At 37.2% G+C, this 25,084-nt stretch overlaps 1 protein-coding gene across 3 annotated transcripts in view; it reads left to right on the plus strand.

Moving 5' to 3' along the window:
• The first annotated feature begins 220 nt into the window (after positions 1 to 220).
• The window catches only part of LOC306850389 (SAM and SH3 domain-containing protein 1-like), a 95,703-nt gene continuing 70,839 nt past the window's right edge, over positions 221 to 25,084 (plus strand). For 2 of the 3 annotated variants that reach the window (XM_079385998.1, XM_079385997.1), the window contains exon 1: positions 221 to 1,288. In XM_079385998.1, the coding sequence (XP_079242124.1) occupies positions 797 to 1,288 (492 nt within the window). In that variant the 5' untranslated portion in view covers positions 221 to 796. The remainder of the gene's footprint in view (positions 1,289 to 25,084) is intronic. The other variant, XM_079385999.1, reaches the window with a different exon arrangement.

Here is a 25,084-nt window from a genome sequence, read left to right on the forward strand (position 1 = left end):
TAAATTGTAGCTGAAACTGACAAATTCTGCCTGCGTGTTCTTTAATATTAAATTATCTGGACGACTGATAATGCCTTACAAATGGAAAAAGCTTCATAAAAAATAAATAATTATATATGGTCAGCCATTTAAAAAAAAATAATTGACCTCTGGGATTGACTGCAGTTGCATTGGCCTGCAGGGGGCGCTACAGTCAAACAGCAGCTACGGAACGCGCATCAGAATGAAGGGGAGGGAAACTTCAATTTGGCGTCTGGTTCTTCGTTGAATTACTTACTAGACGCGCTCAGTCCGTCTGGTCCGCAGCATCTTCTTTGTTTTCCTTTCCCGTGTTTGTTTAAGTTTTGGATCAATGGAAAATAAACCGACACGCGGAAGAAAGCGACTCACTGACACTGGATACAAACGGCGTTTGAGAATCTGATGCTGAGAGGAATAAAGTGCATCTGAGAGGAAACCAGCGTCGGCTGTGAGACTGGATATATGACAAAACATACACTTTTACGAAGAGATTTTCATATGCTAAAGCTTGTGTTAATTTCATATTTCATATGACACGGCAGGTTATCAAGCTACTGAGGTAAATACGATGCACTTTAAACTTTGTTTACATGGATTCTTTGCACCGAAACCAAATTTTATTTGAGATTTACTATTTTTTTCTCATATGTTTAGGTCTTTTTATTAGTGAATACAGCTGTGGAAAGTCTTGTTTACTATTGATGGACTGCTAGTGTTGATATAGCTCTGAAGATGGGAAGAATGTATTATGTGCTCTTAGGAATGGACTTTGGGAATGTCCTCTGATTTGGGAATGATGAGCAACGGACCCACTATCGTCTACGAGTGGCTAAAAACCCTCCAGCTGTGTCAGTATGTGGAGGCATTTGTTGACAATGGTTATGATGACCTGGAGGTGTGCAAACAGATAGGAGACCCTGACCTAGATGCCATCGGTGTCTTCACTCCATATCACCGGGAAAAGGTTCTCCGGGCCGTGGAGAGACTCCGAGATGAAGACAGGAAGGTGGCACCAGGACTGTATTTCACCCTTGAACCGCTTCCACATGGCACATGCCCTCAAATTAGTGACTGCAAACAGAAATGCACCAAGTCTTGGGTCAATTCTACTTGGGACAGGCCCAGGATCGGACTTTCCAATGGCATTAATGCACTAGAGAACCACAAGGAGCCGGTGGTGTATCCTAAACTCAAGCTGAAGATAATGATAAGGGATAAGCTGGTGAAGGATGGAATTGACCTGAGCAAAATGCCCTACTCGTATAAAGTGAGTACTAACCTTTACGTCATTATAGCTCCTGTCACATCACCAGAAAATGTTTGCACCGGCTCTTTGTTTTGCTGCAGAGATATTGACATTTTCTTCCTGCTTTCAAAGGTTACCCGTTGGCTTGAAATTTTCTCACCTGGTTTGATAATACCATCATATAATAAACATCCAAGTAAGGTTGTGCCTGCAAAATGTGCCTTATAAATGTCATGCATTATTATATTTACTTGTGCAGTGGTGGTCGACCAAGTGCATTACCTTCATAACGTTCAAGATGTAGTTTGTTTCTTCATGGGAACAGATTTGGAGAAATGTAGCATTACATCATTTGCTCTCCAATGGATGCTCTGCAGTGAATGGGTGCCGTCAGAACGAGAGTCCAAACAGCTGATAAAAACATCACGATAATAATCCACACCTCTCCAGTCCTTCAATTAATATAAGTGAAAATGTTTGTAAGAAATAAATCCATCCTTAAGTTGTTTTTAACTTCTAACCATTGCTTCTGGCTAAAATACACTTCCTTTATTCATAGTATTGCTTTCTCCAGTAAAAATGCCATCTCATCTGAATTAGGAGAGAAATATGCACGGCATTGTTTACAAGCAAAAACTGTCATTTAAAGTTCATTAAATGTCTTGATGGATTTATTACAAACAAAATAGAATGAAGTGGTGTGGACCCATTCTGACGGCACCCATTCACTGCAGAGGATTAGATAGTGAGCAAGCGATGTAATGCTAAATTTCCCCAAATCTGTTCTGATGAAGAAACAAACTCATCTACGTCTTGGATGGTCTGAAAGTTAGTAATTTTTTTTTTTTTTTTTTTTAATTAACTCTTCCTTTCAATGGCCAGTGCTTATAATCTTAAAAAGTCTGAATATTGCCTGAATAATTGCTCTGGCTGATATATTGGTCCATTGCTATTGCAAGCAAGTATCCAAGCAAGCAGTTGCATTGAGTGGCAGCACATTAAATATTGTGGTTATCATATTGTCTTCTTATCATAAACTTGAACTTATTTCTGAGGTCTTGTTGGTCTAGTACAGTATGTTGTGGCATGCTTGATGCTTTCCAAGTCAGATGATTTTATCCAGCCGGAGACGTTGAAGTATTAGACAACCTTAATTGAAGTCGTTATTCATTAGTGCACTCTGGGGCTTTGAGAGCAGGCGAGTCTTGGCTCTAATCGATAACCCGGAGAACAAGAACTGTAATCCATTAACTACACTGAATGCTATTAATAGAGTGATTTACTGCACAGTTATCTCCGCTGAGCATCATTCAAAGCTCAAGAGCTTTTAAATAATAGGCAGGCTAATGCAATGCACGTTTAATGTTTGTTTTTGTCTTTTTCCGCATGATCAGATTCAGTTTTGTTATTATGAAAGTGATGTTTTGGACCTTGAGAAGCGATTAGGTCCGCACAACTCTTTATATTTAGCTTAGTTTCAATGCTTCATTGAAATGATTTTATTGTGCAATGACTAATTAAACAATATGAAGCACAAACTAATGCTTTTATAACAGTGCATATAATGTTGGAGCTTTTCAAACATTCACAATATTGTCTTGTTTTCTAATAAAAATATATATCTGAATACCATTAAAACAATATATTCATTTGAAAAGCAAAATGACACATCAAAATATCTTCAATTATTATTTTTACCCTATTCCTTTTTTTAAAGATAATTATACCACAATTATAGTGATGTTTATGCTTAAAACAATAAAAATCTAAAGGATGAGAAAATTAAACGTGTATGTATAATGTTTGATCATTTAAGACATTCATATTTGTGTCTTCTTTTCCAGTAAAAATATCTGAATATCATTAAAACATGTTCATTTGAAAAGTAAGTGCATATTAAGATGCATCTTAATTTTTTTTTACCCTATTAGCAAATAGTTTTTTTTTTTTTAAGATAATGCTAACACAATTCATTGATGTTTATGCTTACAAAAAAAAAAAATTGTACACAACTGTGATGTTTTTACAGAAAAAATAAATATAGAAATACTGTTTTAAGTTTTTTTTTCCCCCACATTATAAATATAGTTAAATATAAAGGTAACTGATTTTTTTAATATATGAATGGATTCCCTCGCCATCTTTTATTGTAATGCATAATTTTTCCTCTTTATATTAGTATATATAATAAAAATACTAATTAAGTTTTTTGCAGTATTTCTGCTATAGAGTTCCACCTTTTCCACCTTCAATATAAATATTGCACATTTTTTTAATAAATTGCGTCCCTCTGTTTTTTTATTGCAATGCATATTTTTTTTCTTCCTAAAATCAGTGCGTGTATATACACTCACCTAAAGGATTATTAGGAACACCTGTTCAATTTCTCATTAATGCAATTATCTAATCAACCAATCACATGGCAGTTGCTTCAATGCATTTAGGGGTGTGGTCCTGGTCAAGACAATCTCCTGTGGCCGAAAATGCCTTGTTGATGCTAGAGGTGAATGGGCCGACTGATTCAAGCTGATAGAAGAGCAACTTTGACTGAAATAACCACTCGTTACAACCGAGGTATGCAGCAAAGCATTTGTGAAGCCACAACACGCACAACCTTGAGGCGGATGGGCTACACCAGCAGAAGACCCCACCGGGTACCACTCATCTCCACTACAAATAGGAAAAAGAGGCTACAATTTGCACGAGCTCACCAAAATTGGACGGTTGAAGACTGGAAAAATGTTGCCTGGTCTGATGAGTCTCGATTTCTGTTGAGACATTCAGATGGTAGAGTCAGAATTTGGCGTAAACAGAATGAGAACATGGATCCATCATGCCTTGTTACCACTGTGCAGGCTGGTGGTGGTGGTGTAATGGTGTGGGGGATGTTTTCTTGGCACACTTTAGGCCCCTTAGTGCCAATTGGGCATCGTTTAAATGCCACGGCCTACCTGAGCATTGTTTCTGACCATGTCCATCCCTTTATGACCACCATGTACCCATCCTCTGATGGCTACTTTCTGCAGGATAATGCACCTTGTCACAAAGCTCGAATCATTTCAAATTGGTTTCTTGAACATGACAATGAGTTCACTGTACTAAAATGGCCTCCACAGTCACCAGATCTCAACCCAATAGAGCATCTTTGGGATGTGGTGGAACGGGAGCTTCGTGCCCTGGATGTGCATCCCACAAATCTCCATCAACTGCAAGATGCTATCCTATCAATATGGGCCAACATTTCTAAAGAATGCCTTCAGCACCTTGTTGAATCAATGCCACGTAGAATTAAGGCAGTTCTGAAGGCGAAAGGGGGTCAAACACAGTATTAGCATGGTGTTCCTAATAATCCTTTAGGTGAGTGTGTGTATATATATATATATATATATATAATATAATATAATATAATATAAATAATAAAAAATACAGAGTAATAATTTTGTTGCAGTATTTCTGCCAATGAGTACTGGATTTCAAATATAAATGACAATTATAGATTAATATAAAGGTTACACATTTTTAAATAAATTGAGTCCCTCTCCGTCTTTTATTGTTATGCATATTTTTTCCTCGTCATGTCTGCATACATAATAAACAGTCTTCATTAGCAGACAGGGACTCATTAAATGCTGCACCGTTCAGCAGCGTATCCACCTGTGGCCGAGCGCTTGTCATGCCTCTGCGGTGAGCTGTCACTGGACTCCACCGCCGCTTTTGTTCTTGTCCGAGTCGTGTTTCCATTATGCCGTCTTATCAGCGCATTTATCAGTGACTGGTCTCTGGTGACAGATGGCTTCATTGCGCTTTGAGCTTAGAGAGCCATTTAATGTCTCATGCCATGCCAAAGTCCTCATTATCATTACTGTCATTTGCATTTGTAAAGAGTGGCCCACTTTTAAAATGTTTTCACTTGCTTCCTTGGTTTCACGGTATGCGAATCGCTGCTTCCCAAATTGTCTTGCAAATTGAGATTGCAACTAACAACGTAGTGCGCTTGAGCGAACTTGATTTAAACATGTATTTGTGGTTTTCATATCCGTGGACTGAGAGGAATCTGAACTGAAGAACTGCATTTAACACCAAATTTAGGGTTTAAAGGAATAGTTCACCCAAAACTATTTACTTACCCTAGTTGTGCATACTGTATGCTGTTAGACTTCCTACAAAATAGGATTTTTTGTTCTTGCAGAGAATTTGAGTTCATATTGACTGTCATGTCTTTGTCAGATTTACATACTGGCTAAATCCTTCAGCCCTGGTTTTATGTTTGAATTCTGCGTACAGTTTTTGTTATGTGTTAAATTAGATTATATCAAATTCACCAAAAATCACATATCAAAATTATTTTGAATGTTGTAAATAGTATTGTAAATGTTTTTGTAAATTCTCTTTTTAATTTATGATAACAACGTTCATGGGTTTAATTACCAGATAATTACCACGATTGAACTGATAAAAATGTATTCCTTCAACACAGTGTATATTTCTTTGGATAAATGTCTTCAGTCTGACAAGTGGTGCATTAATGTAAATACCAGAAAACGTCAAATATTCACCTTTGTCAGGGTAGTGCCATTTTACATTTTTGACAGGAATGAAAACGGTGTGTTCAATAGATTGTACTGTTGTTCAACAACATACGATTGTTTAGCTGATGGAACAAAAACTACAAGGTAAGTTGTGAAAATTGTTATTTAAATATTTTAAAGTCTGTCTTAGCATGTACTCCCTGGACCTCTTTCTTCTCGTAAATACTATCATTTTGCATGTTATTTTTTGACAGACATCAATGTTGTGAGATTCAAATGATATGGATTTGAAAACAGGTGGACTGTAAGGTTATAATTCTTTCTTTCTTTCTTAATGATTGTTTATGATTGATGCCCATGAGCGTGTTATGTCAACGTTTTCAGTTCTAATATTCCAACTGAGAGACAGCTTATATTTTTGTCGGACATGATAATGTGTGTAAGGGGAGAACTATGTTTGAATTTTGGGTACTTCTAAAACGCTTTTCACATATTCGATATATACTTATCATAAGCTATACTTATCACTATACTTTTATGGTTTAAATAAATGACATGTTACTCAGAAATAGACTTGTTTGGCTTGTCAAAAATATTACATTCAGCAGTCGCAAATTTGTTGACTTTTGAAAATCAGGTCTATTTTTTTATACCAGGAATAGAGTGCATTTGAGGTTGTTTTTATTGTTTCTTATAACAAAAATCTTTTATGTGAACCCATGAAAATGCAAATCCTATTAGTGAAAAATTACTTGTTCTATTATAACCCATTTGCAGTTTTTGACTCAGTTTAGTAGATCATCTCCTCCAGTCAAAGTCTACTGATTTCTCCAGTTGGTTTTGTATCAGCACAGAACATGAGACACCCAGCCTCCGTTTAGTGTGTTTGGATAACTTTTGGCAGTGGGAGGTTGATAGTAAGCGCAGCTCGTATTCTGTCTGACCTGCATTATGAATGGATGAGGGTTCCTGTGCTGGCTTGGATGAAGTGATCATTCCCAAACCGGTGTCTTTCCAAAAAAGCTTGTGTAAGTGAAGCGTGTGTCACCACAGATGAGTCGTGTCTGGTCAGGGTGAGCAGGTCCTTGTGGCATGTGGCAAGAGAGATCAAGGCATCAATGGAGTATTCTTTCTGGCTTCATTAGTGAGTCAGAAGGAGCCTGTCTCTTTACATTAGGAGGCAGCGTCCTGCTTTTTATTCCACACGGCACTCTTTTAAAAAACTGAAGCGTTTCATACGTTATGCAACTGTGCTGTGCTCAGGTTGAACTAACCTTTAACCCTAAGTACTAAACTTCAATGCATAACCTTTTGGATATAAATGTTTCTCCGAATCGTCTGGCTTGTTGGGATGAGCTGTTTTGCCTGATGGACTATTGTCAGAACTATATTTCCTTGACAAAGCCTCTAATCTGGTTAAGCTGTATTTTGGAGCTTTGTTGTTTTGGCTTTTCAGATCTTGTTTTTTTTTTATCCATGTGGCCCGTCAGCATGCTGGGCTTTTGCTAAATCACTTTTCTTCATCATATGTGAGTTGTGTTAGGAAATGCCTCACACTGGGGCTTAAAACCAGTGTAAGGCATCATTTTTCCTGCTGTAAAACATTTGGTGACACTTTTACATGTTTATTTATTTTTTTACTGCCAAACTAATTAGTTTAAGGTTAAAAACCGCATTCACAACTCTATGCCTGCAATGAGACTTTTTTTTTTTTTTTTCTCGAATCAAACAAAAAAATAGAGCTGGACTTTATTTTATCCAGTTCAGTTTTTGTTTTTAAAATGATGTCAGGATAGGTCACTGAAGGGGTTGTAAAACATTAAATGTTATTATTTATTTATTTATTTATTTATTTTCAGAACATTACACTGATACATTTTTTCCATTTAATATAGTTAAGCTATTAGTAATTAGGTAAATTAGTAAACAATTTTTTTTATATATATTTCAAGTTACTTTTTTACATTGAAACTATTTATTATAATTTTTTCTTATTTTTATTAATTTATCTGCCTTTATCTTTATTTATGTCTTATTTTTATTTGTTTATCTGAAATTCCTCATCAGTCATCATCTGCTCTTTATTTTTGTTGTCAGTTTTCATTGAGTTTTACATTTAATTCTTCATAGAAAGTGACATTTTGGAGCTTGACAGCCTCAGTTACTTTTATAGTATGAAAAAATGCATCTTGCTCGGCTTATTTTGTGTTCCACAAACATTTCCGAGGCTTTCAAACAACACAGGGTGAGTAAACCATGGCAGAACTTTCATTTTGGAGTGATCTTCTCACAGATAATGAAGAGCTTGACTTCCACAGATCGGTGTTTTCTGAGGACCGAGAGAACAGAAGTGCACCGATTCTCCACCGGATAATGTTCATAAAAGATTCAGGCACAAACTGTAAAGTGCAGCATTCTGGAAAGCATTTCATGAGTCACCGCTGACCTTTTATTAAATCAGGGTTTTTGTGATTTCGAACATTTCTCTCAGGTTTCTGTCTGGCAGCGGGCGCAGAGACATTTTAGAGGTTGAACGGCCCATCCTTTCAGGACAAACTACATCATGTTTTAGACTCGTACTTTGTGTTTGCTGTTTTTAAATCCGAGTGAATCTGTTCTCCTGTCAGTTTTAAACTGGAGCAGAGAGCAGGATGGCAGCGAAGAGGCCATCAGAGATGTGCTTTCTGAATGAGTCTGACAGAAACACTGTGGGGGGACTTCAGAGCTCTTTTGAGAGGATTTTGCATTTAAGTTTTTTTTTAACAAACCTTTACCCATAGTTACTTTACCCATAGTTGATCTCAGATAAATGTCTGGATGGAAGTGCGCTGTGATTTCTGTGTGACCTGAGGGTGAGGGGTGAACCAGCCTCACAGCTGCGACCCGAACGCTTTAAGATTAATGGATTTTGAAGGATTACCACCCAATATGAGCGTTATTTCACATGAACTTATGGCCTTATAACTGCAGTAGTGCTTAAAACCCACTTAGACGTCCGATTGGTCATTATAGTGCTGTTTTTCTTCACTCGTAAGTGTGAAGCAGAAGCTAGTCAACTTTTCTTGTATGGCAGTTAAACTCCGTCTCAATAGTGTTGTCAGTGTAAAGTAACATTTGGTTTGTGATGCATGTTCTTTCTGCACAAGACAATTTAATGTTATTTGCAAAGCAAATATTTTCAGATGCTAATGCACAACAGTGCACAAATGCAGCCATTGCTAGTTACTTGAATACAGTGTCTCTTAGGACCAAAGTCAAATGTCATAAAAACATCACGAATAATTTAATACCACAGCAACACCATATACCATAATATTGCTTTTTGCTGTAAAGTCAATGAAAATATTTTTAATATATTAAATAACTATGTGATTTAATTAATTACTTTATTAATTTGTTAAAAAAATAATGCTGTCATTGTGCACGCATCCTAATCATGTTTGCTGCCATATCAACTGCATATTTGCTGCAAATAAACCATTTTTGCAAAGGTCTGCTCTGGAAATGGCTCAGGTTACACCTGTAGCCAAGTACTAAAATGATACGCAAAAATAGAAACCACGTGTACAGTCTTCACAACATCACTGGAGTAGAGTAAACCCTATAGACTAGAATTGTAGGACATAGTCTGCATCAAATCGATGTTGATGGATTATCTTTGACAGATGTAACAGGTCCAATGGCATTCTGGGAAACAGGGATGTGCTTTATTATGGTGGCTGTCCTTTTCATTGTCTGCTCCACCACACAATCAATTTGTGTTGCCGTCGGCCTCTGTCTTTATGCATGGATGCTTTGAACAGGGACGCACAGCGTTGTGGCTTTACTGTGTTAGTGGAACAGTTAATATAATAAACGATGGCTATAAATGACCTAACAGCCTGGACAGGAGCGGGTGCGTTTGATCGAAATATGACAGTTCAGTGTGTTACAATAACAAGCCGGTTCATATGAATGCCCCTCAGGAACAAACTATTGTGTCACTGTATGAGTAATTTAGTATCACATCAACAATGTACAATAATATTGTTTGCTTGAAATTCAGTTGAAATATTTTTATTCTTTTTTGATTAAAATTAACTAATTATTTTATAAATAATTTGGTGTAAAGTTAACAGTATATAACTTTTTTTCTGGAAATTCACTTTAAATTCTACATGCATACCATGTAGAGATAATTCAATTAATTAAACTAAATAATAAATATATATATATAAATATATATATAAATATATATATATATATATATATTTTTTTTTTTTTAAACGAAATCATTTAGTATAAAGATAACGGTATATATCATAATGTAGTCTATGTATATATATGTATGTGTGTGTGTGTGTACTGTATATGTGTGTGTGTGTCAACTTTTTGTTGTATAAGCTTAAAACAAGTTGAGAACTCAAAAATCTGCTTAAGCTGGTTGCCTTAAATGTTTAAGTTCTCTCAACCTGTTTTTTTTTTTTACAACACTGTAAAAAAAAAAAAAAAGGGAAAAAAAAGTTGAGCCAACTTAAAAAGTTTGACAACCAGCTTCAGCAGATGTTTGAGTTTTCTCAACTTGTTTTAAGTTTTAACAAAAAGTTGAGAGAACTCAGAAATTTCCTAAAAAATAAGTTGAGAGAACTCAAAAATCTGCTGAAGCTGGTTGCCTGAAACTTTTAAGTTTGCTCAACTTTGTAAATGGTCATACTACCAGTCCTAATGTGTGTGAATTTTATTTGATCGTTTCCAAACACTGATGTTACTCTTATGTCATTTTGCGCAGAAAAGATTGAATCTTGCATCTGTTTCTTTGCTTTTTAAACCATTGTGGCATGTTTAGATTAAGTATGAATCACTCTTCAACATGTTCTACATGAGTTATAATGCATGGATGCTGTACACACCCTTTTGGTGGTTAATTGTTCATAGACAGGGGCGTTTTGCTCCATGTTCAGCATCTGTTTTAGGTTTCTGTGAGCAGACAGACAGAATGGAGATCCTCTTTAATGCACACTTTAGCCGAACAAACACAGCTGTGTGTTGTGATGTTACTGGCTGCTCAGAAGAGCTCTTCAACACAAGAGTCGCTGTTTAACAACCCTCAAACGTCCATAGAGTTGTTCTACACACAACACACATGCTTAAAGACAATGTGAAATCAAAACGAACCCTTTTTATATTGTTAAATTGTCCTTGCTCTTCCTGTTCACAATGTGCATTTGCTTTTGAAAAATGTTTGTTTTTAAAACATTTTTGTGTAAATTTCATAATTTATTTGCTTATAAAAAATAATAATAATCAAGATCGAATTGACATGTTTTGTTTTACACTTAAACTAAGCTGATTTTGACAGTTTGTCATTTGTAAGTCACATGGATCATTATAGCAGAGTGGAAGATCATAATAATATGTTGTTATTTTGAGGACTAACACATCCTTTCCGCTCGGGTGAAAGCTGCTAGTTATCTGCTGTCTGTAGTGACTGGCAGATGGCCATTATAGCCGGCGGTCGGACGCAGTGGATGTCCAGCACAGATCTGACTGTAAGAGTCAGGAGTTAATCTACTGACAAATCCATCCATTTACAGCTCTGAGGACTTCAGCGGCAGCAATGCCCTTAAAATCACACCAAAGCTGCTTTCTTTAGAGACTGAAGAGTTTGCATGATGCTTGTATAACCTGATTGAACTACTAAACAGATGCTGACCATTTAGTGCTTTTGGCTAGATTTGTTGTGATGACTATGGTGAACATTGTAGTGATTGTTTGTATCTGGGTCTTTCTAATTCATGGCCTCTTTGTTTATTGTTGTTTGCACATTAGTGCTTGATATATTTCATGTTTCAGAAAACATGAACTATATGAAGCTGAAACAGTAGAGTATTGCACTAGCAATGCAAAGGTCATGTGTTTGATTCTCAGGGAATGCATGTATCGATAAAATGTATAACCTGAACCAATGCAGTGTTAAGACTGTCAAGTGCATACATTTAAAGTAAACGGGTATTTAAATTTATGATTTTTTTCATTTTCCAATAATTTTATTTCCAAATTTAAAAAATGAAATGTTTATTTTTGTATTATTTTTGTTTTATTTTATTTTTTTATTAATTATATTGCATTATATTTATTTATTTGTATTTTATTTTTAATTTATTCATATTTACTTAAGGGATTTACATGTATGCCTTTGGTAGATGCTTTATATATATATTTTATAATTTTTGTTTTTTTTACTCTGATTTTGGGTGTACAGCTCACACCTGGTTGTGAGTTCAATAATCTATTTCTTTCTTAAAATAAGCTTTTTCACATGTTTGCTTAGTTTCATCTTTTTGTTGCTTTTTTGGATCTAGGAACCCGAAGCATTTAGCATCCAATCTCTTCCCACTTCTTTTGGGAGCTGCTACAGGTGCTAAATGAAATGTGCAATATTAGCCTTTTCTTCCACATCCGAGGCTCATTTTGTTCAGTGGGATATCAGTCAGTGTTCATTTTACACTCGATATTCCAAAGCAAAACGCACGTGTGATGGAGAAGACAACCATAATGTACTTTTCCGCTGAATTCACATGTAAATATTTTCCTTTGTCTCCAAGAGCCGGGGCCCCAGGGAAGTGTCCTGTCATATAAAACCCTCCGATTGGACAACTCCCACTGCCACTTCCAAAACAATAGAGCGCTCTGTCATCTTTACAGTACCGGCGTCTTTCAGAGAAAATGATTGGCCTGTAGTTTGTGGCTCCTCTGGAGAGCAGCGAGCGCTTTCAGACAGGAGGTGTCCAGCAGAAGCTAATCTGTGAATGGGGCCCGTGGCCCCTCGGTTCCTCACATCTGACAGCTGTGTGTGTCTTTTCAGATGGCTGTTTGAGAGATGTAAAGCTCACGCCGGGTCTGACCCCCATTCTTCATGGAATAATAATGTCTGCCTTGGTTTCAGAGCAACAGCTTGAGCTCTAGTATGTAAAGATTTACTCTGCGTAGTACTTAGAAAAGTGCTAGTTTCTGATCAAATATGCACCATGAGCCCAGTATTTCTGAAAGAGTAGGTTTTTTTGTCATACCTGTTTTTGAAGCCAGTAATGGACTGTATTGCTAAACCAGTTTTCATCATAAATCAGTTTTATTTTAGTGCCTTTTGAGATACTTTTATTATGTATTTTTAATTAATATTTTGAATTAGTTTTTATTTGTCTATTTTCATTTAAATTTGTCAATTCATTTTGTTGTCAGTTTTTGCCATGTTTATTAGTTTTAGCTTTTTTATGGTATGTTTTTTTATTTTATTTTTTTATTTTTTATTTTAGTATTTTTGGTTAAATAACAAACTAAATGAAAATGAAATTTAGCATTGGCAACAGGTTGAAAATATTTTTTTGTTTTCAGTAAACATTTCTTTAATTTCAACAACCCAAAAGTTTTTTTTTTATTTTTTTTTTATGGTTTTCATTTTTAAACTATAATAACCCTGTCTTATAAACTCAAAGATACACCTTATTTTGTCATATTATTTATATTATTTAAATTAGTTAGTGCATTGATTTGATTCCACAAAAACCGGTAGCTAGCATTTTTAATGGTCAAATTAAATGTTATTAATCAAAAAGCATGTCGAATTAATTAAAATCATGAAATTTATACAATTTAACATTAATTTATTAAAAGTGTAACAAAAATTAAGTATGAGGTTTTATTTTTTTTTCACCTTCTGTTTTATTGTTACCAAATTCTGTGTTTTAGCATGTCTAATTATTTGAATGCATATAAACAATTTTTATTTATTCTTACAGTAGCCTTATGAAATGTCCCCCCCCCCCCCTCAGAAATTCTGTGTGGTGTATTTAAATTTTACTGGTTATCAGATGAAGGCATTAAACATTGATTTAATTAATATTTTAAATAATGAAAATTAAACATTTACATTTTTGGCAAATAAAGGGGATTTACTATTAAAATTAAAATATTTTGTGATTATTTCTTTAAAAAAAAATTATTATTTTTTTAACGGTAGTAGTAGTATTACTTCCATTCTACTAAATAATAGTAATATAGCCTATTAGTGTCTTTAAGTTAAACCAAACTTTTATTTTGACGGGTTGCCATGAATACCTTTACAGTTCTGTGTGAGTATATGAGATGACGCTAGTTTTACTCAAATGAAATGGTAAAATGCTCATGAAGTGACTCTCAGAGCAGTTCTGGAGATGTTTTTCATGTATTGATGTCCTCAATAGACGGCAGACGCTGAAATCACCGCGAGCATCAGGCACGCTGTGTATATAGTAAACAAAGCCACGCGTCTGCTCCAGAGATGCGCAGAACATGCAGGATTCGTGTTTAAATCAACTTTTGCGGCTTAATATTTACAGATACTAGTCCATATCGAGATTTGATTTTAGTGTAATGACCTGCTTTTGATTAAACCATACAAATTCCGTGATATTCCGCGTTAAACTGTAAATTCCGATTTTGTAACCGGATTCCGTCCGCGTTTTCTGCATCAATTTTATTAATGTTTTAATGAAATTTTCTCTTGAAAGTTGTATATTTACTACAATTTTGCTTGTGTTCAGAGTGAAAAGTATGCAAAATTGTTTCGATTTCTAAACTTGACTCATATTGGTTATCGGCCCATGCATGTGAATAAATATTGGCTGTTGTAGGTTGAGAGTCAAAGATTTGTTTCTTGAATTTGATTAGTATGAAATTACACATGGATAACGAATATATATTGTCTGCAAACATACAGCACGACTAGCATAGTCCGATTCATGAACAAATGACTCCTGAGCAATTCTTTTTAATGAATCAATGGAAAAGACTCTCAAGTCACTGTTGGACTCATGAATTATCGATTTGAATCAGTCTAATGATTCACTAATTGAAAGATACAGATTTGGAGCAGAGTTTTGTTGTGATAAATAATACATGAGATGTTACCCATTGTTATGTTTAGTATATATTGAGCTATTAGAGATTCTTTAGTGCATTCATAAAATTGGAGCCAGAATTTGATGCAATTGCCATGAATATTATGCGAGTTGAAATTTCTCTATTAGCGCATCTCTAGCAGATACAAGCATGTAATTGGATACTCTGTGGTGGTTTTTGATCCGTTCGGAGGTTCTCTTTTATAAAGTGAGCATGCTTTTTAATGGATTAGCACTGTGTCTGCAGTGAACGTTTGCACTCTCGCACCTCCGCTTCGATTTACCACTGCGGCGGCTTGAAGGAGAGAAAGTAATCGGCTTTGTCCGACACTTCTCCCTCACACCTCTCGCTCTCTGAGGGAGAGGTGAGCTGAACCGGCCCTGCATCTGTGTGCTTTTGTTTCGGGGGGATGTGCGCTCGCACATTTTAGTCGGCTCATATGCTTTAATCCTGCTGGTTAGGCGACGTAGCCATGACAACTCGAATGCCTGGGGTCTCTGTATGATTTTGCTGGAAGGCAGGCAGAATGTGATGGTTTCTCTTGCTGGGACGGACAGAACATTCCCTTCGGATGTGGGATGGGCACATGGCACGACCGTCCCGTTGAGACCTGTTTCTTGGCACAAAGAAATTTTCCATAAGATGAGCTGCTCCTCTAAACCTGCTTAGTTATAATAGATGTGCTATCTAAATAAGGACATGCCTGAGACTATTGTTATTTTTAGTGAAGAACTGGTGTTACTGATCTAAATACTAGGCCGACTGATTGTTGATATAGTGCAATATACACAGAAATCAACTGCAAACGAAAAAACTCTTATTTTCCAATAGCAGTCCTCTGATTTAGTGGGTTGATCACCTAACCAAGCACATTATTGCCCGATTGCAGTTGATTAATCAACCCTGCACTGCAAAAAGGCATTTTTAACTTAGTATTTTTGTCTTGTTTTTCAATACTAGCATCTAAACACTTCTAAATTAAGATGCATTGAAATGCAAAGTGATATAAGGTAAAATTAAGAAAAAAATTAACTTTGGGAAAATAAACTTGAATTTAACTTTTTAGTATTTTTGTCTTATTTTCCCATACAAATATCGAAACATTTTTAAATCAAGAAACTTTTACTTGTGAGGCAAAATGAAATTTTTCATAAGAATTAAAGAAAAATAAATTAGTTTTCCTGTTGAATTAAGTTTATTTTTCTTATCCCATTGGCATGTATCCGTTCTTGTTTTAAGTAATTTTGATCTGTCTCAGAAAACAAAGAGAACATATCATTTTGATTCAGTAATATTTCTCGATTCAAAAAATGTTTAGATATTTTACTGCAAAACAAGACAAAAATATCAAGAAAGCTTTTATATCAAATATCTTTTTTTTTTTAAATTAAAATATAGAAGAAACTTTTTGCTGTGTGCTGATTGGTCGATCACCGATTGATTGTTTTTATATAAAACTAATTAAATTAGCCTAAATTCTAATTATTACAAGGTAACTCTGAAATACGTCAGAATAAAAAAAAAGAAAAAAGTAATACTTCCTTTATGAATCGGTTGCAGCTAGTCTTCTTTGAAAGATGGAACCTGATTCTCAGTCCCTGTAAACACAATCTTTGTGCAATCAAAAATGGGATCTCAAGATGGGAAAATTGAGCCGTCTGGCGGGCATACGGCCCGTCTCGCACCTCTACTCAACACACAGCACTCTTAGTCCACCACCTGTCCTCTGTTCACCTCCACACACCCACACACACACACACACACACACACACACACGCGCATGCATGCACACACTAAAGGAAACAAAAAGCTTGTTCTCGTGTCCAGATCTGTATTTCCTCTTCCTTTGTCCCCATTTTGTCACATTTCTTGACATGTACATTAAAATGTTGCTTGTAGAACATGGTCAGTGTGGAGCGAGAGGAAGCTGCAATGTGCTTTTCATGTACATTTTGTCTCTTGAGACTGCAAACCATACGAAGATATAGGTTAAAAGAAAAGTTGTGTATCTGTTGCCGTTCTCAAAGGATGAACTGTAGCAAAATGGAAGTTGTTTGATAAATTGTGCTTTATTGGATAAGCAGCATGAACGACAGGCTAATATATCTTCATGTATCATGTGGGAAGACGAGTTTTATAGAGCGCTGCAGTTAAGATCCAGAAGTTAAAATCCCATGCATTTTCTCCAGAGAGAAATTGATTTTTACGGCTAATGTATGACCCTTTCAGGGCAGATGTATTGTGAACATATGAAGGACTGTACCAACCTGAAATTTGCACCAATCACAGTCGGTCTACACCACTTATTGGTATTTATTTCAAAATTTCACAACGAACTAAATGGTGTTCTGTACTTCAACGTAAAATACCATATAGTCAATAGTTTTTATGGATTTTTAAAACTTTATAATTGGAGTTATATGTTTGTAGTCCATTTTAGACCTGGTGTGCTTGTTCTCTAACTATGGTCGCAAGTTTCACTGAACTCTGTTGGTAATGATGGAACTTGCAACCATAGTTGACTTTTGGAAACGCGCCCGATTGTTTAAAATTGACTAGAATGAAGAGTTCTTTAAGTTTTTGTTAATTTTTTTTGTTAACCATTCATTCATTCATTTATAGCTCTATTTGCAACATAACAGTACTTTTTTTAAAGCACGGAAAAGTGCTAAACTGTGTTAAAATAAAACTTAGTTTACTTTATTTTATTCTCAACTCCATTTTTTGTTTGTTTGCTTATGTAAACTGAAAAAGTGTAAAAGTAAAAATGATATGTGTATTCTATTTTGCCCCTTTTTTATTATTATTATTATTTTTAAGTAAGCTGCTGAAAAGTGCAAAACTGTGTTGCTTTCATAAACATTGCTTTGTTTTTTGTGCATTCTGACCAGACAACAACATTGCCTCATCTCATGGTGTTTGGGATGGGACTGTCTGTTTATGACTAGGAATACTATAGTGACATATTTGAGAAACTTCTCAACACCAGCACTGCTGAAGGCAGCTTCAGATGAAAAAGCATCACAATTCATGCTCAACTACCACTTCTCTCTTATAAAACTTATATCAGCTTCATTAAAATGCCTTATGAATATATAACAAGCTTTAATAAACAACGAGGCATGATTTCATAATGTAAGCATTATTCTAAAGCCTCTGTGTCTCTGACCTAAATCTCCAGCGGGGAAATGGGGTCTTGTAATGGGTTACCAGACGTGATAAAAGACCTAATGGTGAAGGATTAATCTTTATAAACAAAATGATGTCTCTGTGAGCAGAAGCACTCACTGAAGGTCACTTTCACAGCCTCTCTGGATGGATTATATCCCATAACCCATGAGGCTGCATCCGAACCCGTGCAGCATCCTCCTCTCCCCCTGTCTGGATGTTCAAAAATCAGGCTTTCTTCTGTGGCCATTCTGCTCTGAACAATGCTTAAGCTGGTCCCGGCGTCTAGACGCTGTGCGCTGCATTTCAATCAGGCCGAGAGAATAGCCGCGCTCGCCGCCAGCTCACAGACACATGCTAGTCACATGGCTCTTAATTAAAGCGCAAAGACTTGAAAGGGAAGGCGTTTCTCCTGCGCTGGCGAGAGCCTGTGAAAGCTGGAGATGGTGGTAATTTGTGGGTGCAAAGGAGGTAAAAGCTGAAGCGGAAATGTCATTAGAAAGGCACAAAAGAGAGGAAGCTGTGTTGTGTACCTGTTACGCTGGAGAACAGTGGTTTTGTGGGAACTGAGAAGCTCTCCGAAGCGACCCGCGCTTCCACTCAATTCACAGTTGAACGCTGATGTAACTGAAAAAATTCAGAATGAAAGAGGTGTTCTTTCAGTTAATGAGTGTGAATTTGAATTGATTTGGCCACAATACACAGGAAGTTCAATAAGAATTTGAATTGGAATGACATGAAGTGGAGTTTATTGAATGCTATCTATCTATCGATCTATCTATTGATTGTTCATTCGTTTGCTCGTTTGCTTGTTCTATCGTTCATTCACTCATTCTGTTTATCGTTCGTTCATTCACTTGTTCGTTCATTCTATCTATCTATTGTTCGTTTGCATGTTCTATGAAATGTTCCTTCGTTTCTTTGCTCATTCTATCTATCTATCGATCGTTCGATCAGTTGTTGGGTTGCTCATTTGCTTGTTCGCTCATTTTATCTATCTATTGTTTGTTCATTTTATTGTTTTTTTTTTAGTCTGCTGCTCTTTCTATCTATAATTTTCTTTTTCTTTCTTTCATTCCATCATTTTATGATTCTATTGTTTTTTTTCTGTCATTCTATTGTATTGTATACCTGTATTTCTATATTTGCCTTTTTATATCTTCTTTTAATACTATCAATCAAATCTTTAAGGCAACACTCAAACTTTACTTTTATGGGTAAAAATTATAGTAATGTAATTTTTTTTAAATTCCACTTCCTCACATGGAAATTGCTGTTCTACATTCTGTTCAATACCTCTATGCCAATTTATTTCAAATTCAGGAATTAAATGAACAATAAAAATTACCATCTAAATGTGCATTTCGTTGTTTAAAAGCCATCTAGTTTTGTTTTGAGTTTTAGTCTCTTCATTAGAAATGTGCAGAACGTCTCCAGATTACACTCCGCCACGTATCGATGGAAAAAGTGTATTTGATCCTCAAGAACATTCACAGCAGCTGTCACGTCTGGAGCAGCTCGACGTGGCCTGATCGCACCTCTCTCTCTCTTTGAGTCGTGACCTTGGTCACATTCTCAAACTGTGTTCTCAGCTCAAGCTATTTTTGTTTCCATGTTAAATAGGCTATATCAGCAGAATTAGTCCTCAGGCCAAACAAATCTTCCACTAGAGATGAAGGCAGTCACCGTACTAGTCGAGCGGCATCAGGCCAGTGCAGCACTATGTGAGCGCGGCTTGTGCATCATTTATGCATGCTTGAACACTGTTTAGTGGAAGCTTTTATGGAGTAACTGTTACTGGTCGCTGTGCAAATGCACCTGTGTAGCCCACAGACCTTCATGGTCGGAGAGCTGCTGACATGCTGACACGGTTCTTGGTTTCTTCTGTTAATCCTTCACAAACTTGGGTGCTTTATAAAATGTGTCTAAAATGAAATATTTTTTTTTACATTATAAGTTCATGGTAGGATTGTTTTTAATACTAACAGATGGCTCACCATCATGCATAATGCAAGAGATTTGAGGTTGCATTTTTAGAGTGTCATTTTTCAAAGAGACCCTTTGGAGTGGTCTAAGGCCTGTGTAGCTAAAAGATTCCATATTGATCATTTTTAGCCTTTTGACCATATTAAAGATTGATTTTCAAAAAAAAATTTTGATTAAAAGACAGTGTTTCCAAGTAGATTCAGAATGCTTCAGGTTCTGTCTAAGTGATTTGGGGCGAAATGTTGATTAACATATAAAATAATTTTCACCCACCCATTTAAAAAAAAAAAAAAAAAAAAACGCTTACATAAAGCCATTTAGAATTTAAGATTCAAAGATTTAAGTGTTGGAATTTAGATTGAACTGGCCACATTCCACAGGAAGTTGAATTGGAATATTAGGAAGTGGAATTTACTTAATTGCACAAAAAACACTTTTTAAATGCATAGCCACAAGACATGCATTAAGCATGATCTTAAAGTGATAAAACTAACCTTGGCTTTACGAAGTTATAACAGGCAAAGACATAACATTGGACACACTTTTACACAGACAAGCTTAGTAAGCAATTTTTGTCACTGAAATCATGTGAACATATAATAAAGTGTATGATGTTCACCTCTTGTGCAATACATTTGAAGCAGAGTGTAATTTTGCATTTTTTACTGGAAAAAACTGTTTCAATTAAGGGTCTGTTCTCACTTGTAGCTTAGTTCACTTAGTTCATTTGGACCAAAAAAGAAAATTATACATTTAGTCCTGGATTGCTTGGTGTCTTTCTTAACACCGTCCAAACCTAAAGATTTACAAAACTAAAGGCATAAAGACAGCCTCACAGTCTGATTGGACAGGTTTTATATGTTGCAAACATGGTTTCCAGCAATGCTTTAATGCAAGAAGGCAAGATGTAAAATTTATATACTGTGAAAAATTACAAAATATTCTCAACATGTTTTCCACTGACAGTTTTTGGTAAATATTGGATATTTATCTTCACATCCTCTATTTATATTTTCACATGTTCACTTCTTTGTCTGTTCAACAGGTCCCATAGCAATTTATCAACAATTGTTATTCGTTATTTCAAAAAATTACACACTCTCTGACAGAAATTCATGCTAAATTATGCACATTACATGTTTAAAGCCCAATTGGATGAGACGAGATACACCAGGTCAGCACATGTTTATCATTTTGCGACTGAAAACCAATTACTGTCCTGCTTCGAGCCAAGGAGAATCGATCAGCGCGTTTTAGCACCCAGTATTTATTAGAAACAGCTCCGCTCGGCTTCAGTCGGCTCCTGATGAACTTTATACCAGACGAGTTATAGATTCAAGATTGAGTAGCTCTGTCTAAACCTGAGCAGACGGTATAAATTTCTGTGTGTGCAGCTTTCGAAGTAGCCTGCGAATGTGTTTTCTGTTAGAAATGTGCCTTGCGTGAAAAAAATAAGACTCTTCTCTTGGGTGTATGAAATCACACATTACAAATGTTAGTGCACGAGTCTCTAGAAAAGATTCATTCACTAAAACAGCTAAGCTTTTCAGTTCATTTTACTACTATTTTATAAAAGGTGTCAGATGATTGTAATGATTTGATCTCAGAAACTATATAAATAGGATGCTAAGAGGTTGCCTGTGGTTGCTAGGGTGTTGCAATGCCGTTGCTAATGTGTTCTGAATGATTGCTAGCTGGTTGCTTGTTGCTCATCCATCTGTCCATCCGTCCTTTTTGATTTTGCTCTTTTTATCATCTTTTTATATTTGTTTGTTTTTGAGATTTTGTTTGAACTTTCTTTAAACTTTCTACCTTTTTTTTTTTTAACCCATTTTATTTTTTAGGGGTTTTTTTTAACCATCTTTTTTACGTTTGCTTTTTTTAGATTTCAATTTAACTTTTTATCTTTCTACCTTTTTTATTTATTTCAATAATTTTAAAACTTTTTTTTAATCTTTCTGGCTTTTTTTGGGGGGGGGGTGGGTTGTTTTTAACCTTCTTATCTTTCTACCTTTTTGATTAAAAAAAAAACATCTTTCTGCCTTTTTCAAAATAAAAAATAGAAATATTTTTTAATATTTTTTATTTTTGTTTTTTCAAATATTTCTACTTTTTATTCTAACGTTTGACCTTAAATTGTTTTTTAATCTTTCTACTTTTTTCCATCTTTTTACCTTTTTTATTCTTTCAGATTTCATCCATTTCATCTTTTCTCTCTTTCTGTTTTTTTTTTTGTTTGTTTGTTTTCTTCAGCTTTTCACCTTTTTGATTTTTAAAAATATTCCTACCTTATTTTTACCAAACTACCTTTTTTTTCTTTCCACTTTTTTTTATTTGAAAACCTCTTTGAGACTTATAGGCTGCAAAAACTTCTGAGCGATTAGCATTACCTCTGAAATGCATTTTGAAAATATTTTCAAAAAGACTTATATGTTAACTTTGAGTAATTATTTTTTTTTTTTTTTATTTTTTTTTTTTTTTTGGCCTGTCAGTAACACAGATAACACATGACAGTACGTATGTGTAGTTATGCTATCATCATTCACAGCCTTTTTTTTTTTTTTTTTATATAATTTTTTTTTTTATTAATTAATTAATTAAATTTTATATACCCTTTTATTTAACCATACTATGACCGACAAGACCAGGGGACAGAGAAAACAAGAGAGAGAAAAAAAATAAAAAAAATAATAATAATAATAATAATAATAATAATAAAAAAATAATAATTATAATTATAATGATAATAATAAAAATAATAATAATAATAAAAAAAAAAAAAAATGGTGGATAAAGTCAACAGAGAAGGGGGGGAGAGAGAGAGAGGAAAAAAAAAAAAAAAAAAGAGAATGGGGGATAGAGAGAGAGAGGAAAAAAACAAAACAAAAAAGAAAACAGACAATTTGCTTCGATACCTGCTGACAAAAAGAGAAAACAACAGAAGACACAACAGAAGACACAACATCAGAGAAACTGCAGCAACAACCAACATCTGTATGAATCACAATAAATTCTAAATGTTAAATGTTATTGAGCAACACGCATAACTAATATTACAAAATAAGTTTTGAAGCAACAGCAGATCAGAACAATGTGTGTCTGTGAGCACCCGTTCTTACACCAATGTGAATGCTTGAGTGTACACCTGTGTGTGTGAGCGCGCTTGTGTTCATAAGGTTCCTCCATGTAAATGTTTAATAGTGTGTGTGTGGGGAACAACAGCCCCATCCCGCAAGGCATGAAGCAGGCATGGAAGAGACCCAGGCCCCAAACATCCGGAGGCCCCCCAGGGCACGGGACCCCCAGGGGAACCACCGCAGGGACAACTGCGGCCCCCACCCAGAAAAGGGCAGAGGAGAGCCCGAAGGTGGGACATCCGACAGCCACAGTGTAGACACCCCAGGGTGCCGTGGCGGCAAGCCCGCAGGCTCCGCCGGCAGCCGACCACACCAGGGCAGACCGAGCCCTGGGCCCGGAGATCCAAGGGCCCCCCACCCCCCAACCGGGGCCCAGCAAGGCCAGTAGGGCCAGGCCCCGCCAAGCGACCGCCGAGAGTGGGCCAGCGCTCACCCGAGCATCCTGCCCCGGCGCGAGAAACCACCAATGCACCGGCGGCATCCTCCACCGGCAGGGCATGGTGGTGGGGTGGGGGTCGACTGAGATGATGAGTGAGGTGGAGTCTAAGGCCCGACCTGACACATAGACGTAGACGAACAAGCACACATATACACAAGCATACGTTCCCACCCTCATGCACGCAACGAATATTCTCACCCTCGCCCCACATGTAGACACACAAAAATGGACATGGTACCCACACTCACACTCCCTATATGCACTCTATACTCCTAGATCCAGGCACCACCACCCCCAGAGGGGTAATCAGCGCCCGATCCCGGAGCTGAACCCCCTTCGCTCTGGCGTGGGGACAGGAAGACCACCCCGGTCCCCGCAGCAGCAGAGAAGACCACCAGCCCAGACCCCGACCGGGCGGCCAGCTCATCCTCGCAGCCCCCGGCCCCGGACAGAGAACAGAGAACAGGGGTGTGAGATAAAAAAAAAAAAAAAAAAAAAAAAAAAAAAGAGACCCCATGCTTCACCTCACCCGCTCAAATGTAGTGTTGGTGTGTGTTGTTCTAAGGTGCTTTAAAACAGGGGTGCTTTAAAACAGGGGAGGGGCACCCTCCACAAGCTTGTGTCAGCTCGTCCCCTCCCTAGAGCCCTCAATGTCTATGTGCAACTTAAAATTGAGAAGTGGGCACTGGCACCAGAGGGAAGGCTGAATGAACAGACCGCCCTCCGGATGCCATTCAGTGTGCCCACCCCCAAGGCCCTATATGTATGTGTCATGTGACAGTAAGTAATGAGAATGTCTAAGCTGTAATGTGTGATTGAGATGCAGGTGGCCACGAGGAGACAGAGGAGTACCACCTCCCCCGCATCCCAGCGACACACCCGCACCTCAAAACCCTACCTATGTGTTGGTGTGATGGAGCGGGAGAAGTGAAGCCTTAGGGATGGGGAGGAAAGCATCAGAGGGGGCAAAATACCCCCCCCTTCGGAGCCAGCTCCCCCGCTGACCCCCATAGGCACCCCCGTTACCCCAAATCTGCCCAGGGCGGGGGGCCCAGGCCCATCCAGACCAGGGCCCATGGCAGCCCGGGGCGGCCCACCAGACCCCACAGCAGAGGAAAAACTACCCCACCCCATCACTCATTCAACTCCCAGACTACATAAGACAATAAGACACCCAGGTTAGGCCCGTTTTCCCTGCCTCTATTGGATCCCCCCCGCGGAGGCACCGATGCATCGAAGACCCCCACACCAGGGCCGGGCCCAAGCGCATGCACCAACCCATGCTCCCGGCGGCACACCAACCAGGACCCAAGCCCCCCAGGCCCAGCCGTAACCCCAACCGGGAGGCAGAGCGCCCCCAGAACCCCAAGCCCCCCCCGGACCAACCCTGGAATAGTGCAGCCGCCAGGCCGGCAACCTACGTCCGCCGGCACAGGCATCCCCAGTAGCGCCGCATGCAGCCGCCAGAAAAACAGCACCCAAGAGTCACCAATACCCCATCCAGACCAAGATCGCAGCCCCAGCGCCGAACCCCCCAAGAAACCCACCCCCAGGGAACTCCCAGATGCCCCAAGCCCATATGGCCACCCCAACAGCAAAAACCACAGCCGGACAGAATCAGGACCCCCACTCACACTAGGTG

Source organism: Barbus barbus, assembly GCF_936440315.1.
Source record: "Barbus barbus genome assembly, chromosome: 30".
Classification (NCBI taxonomy): Eukaryota; Metazoa; Chordata; class Actinopteri; order Cypriniformes; family Cyprinidae; genus Barbus; species Barbus barbus.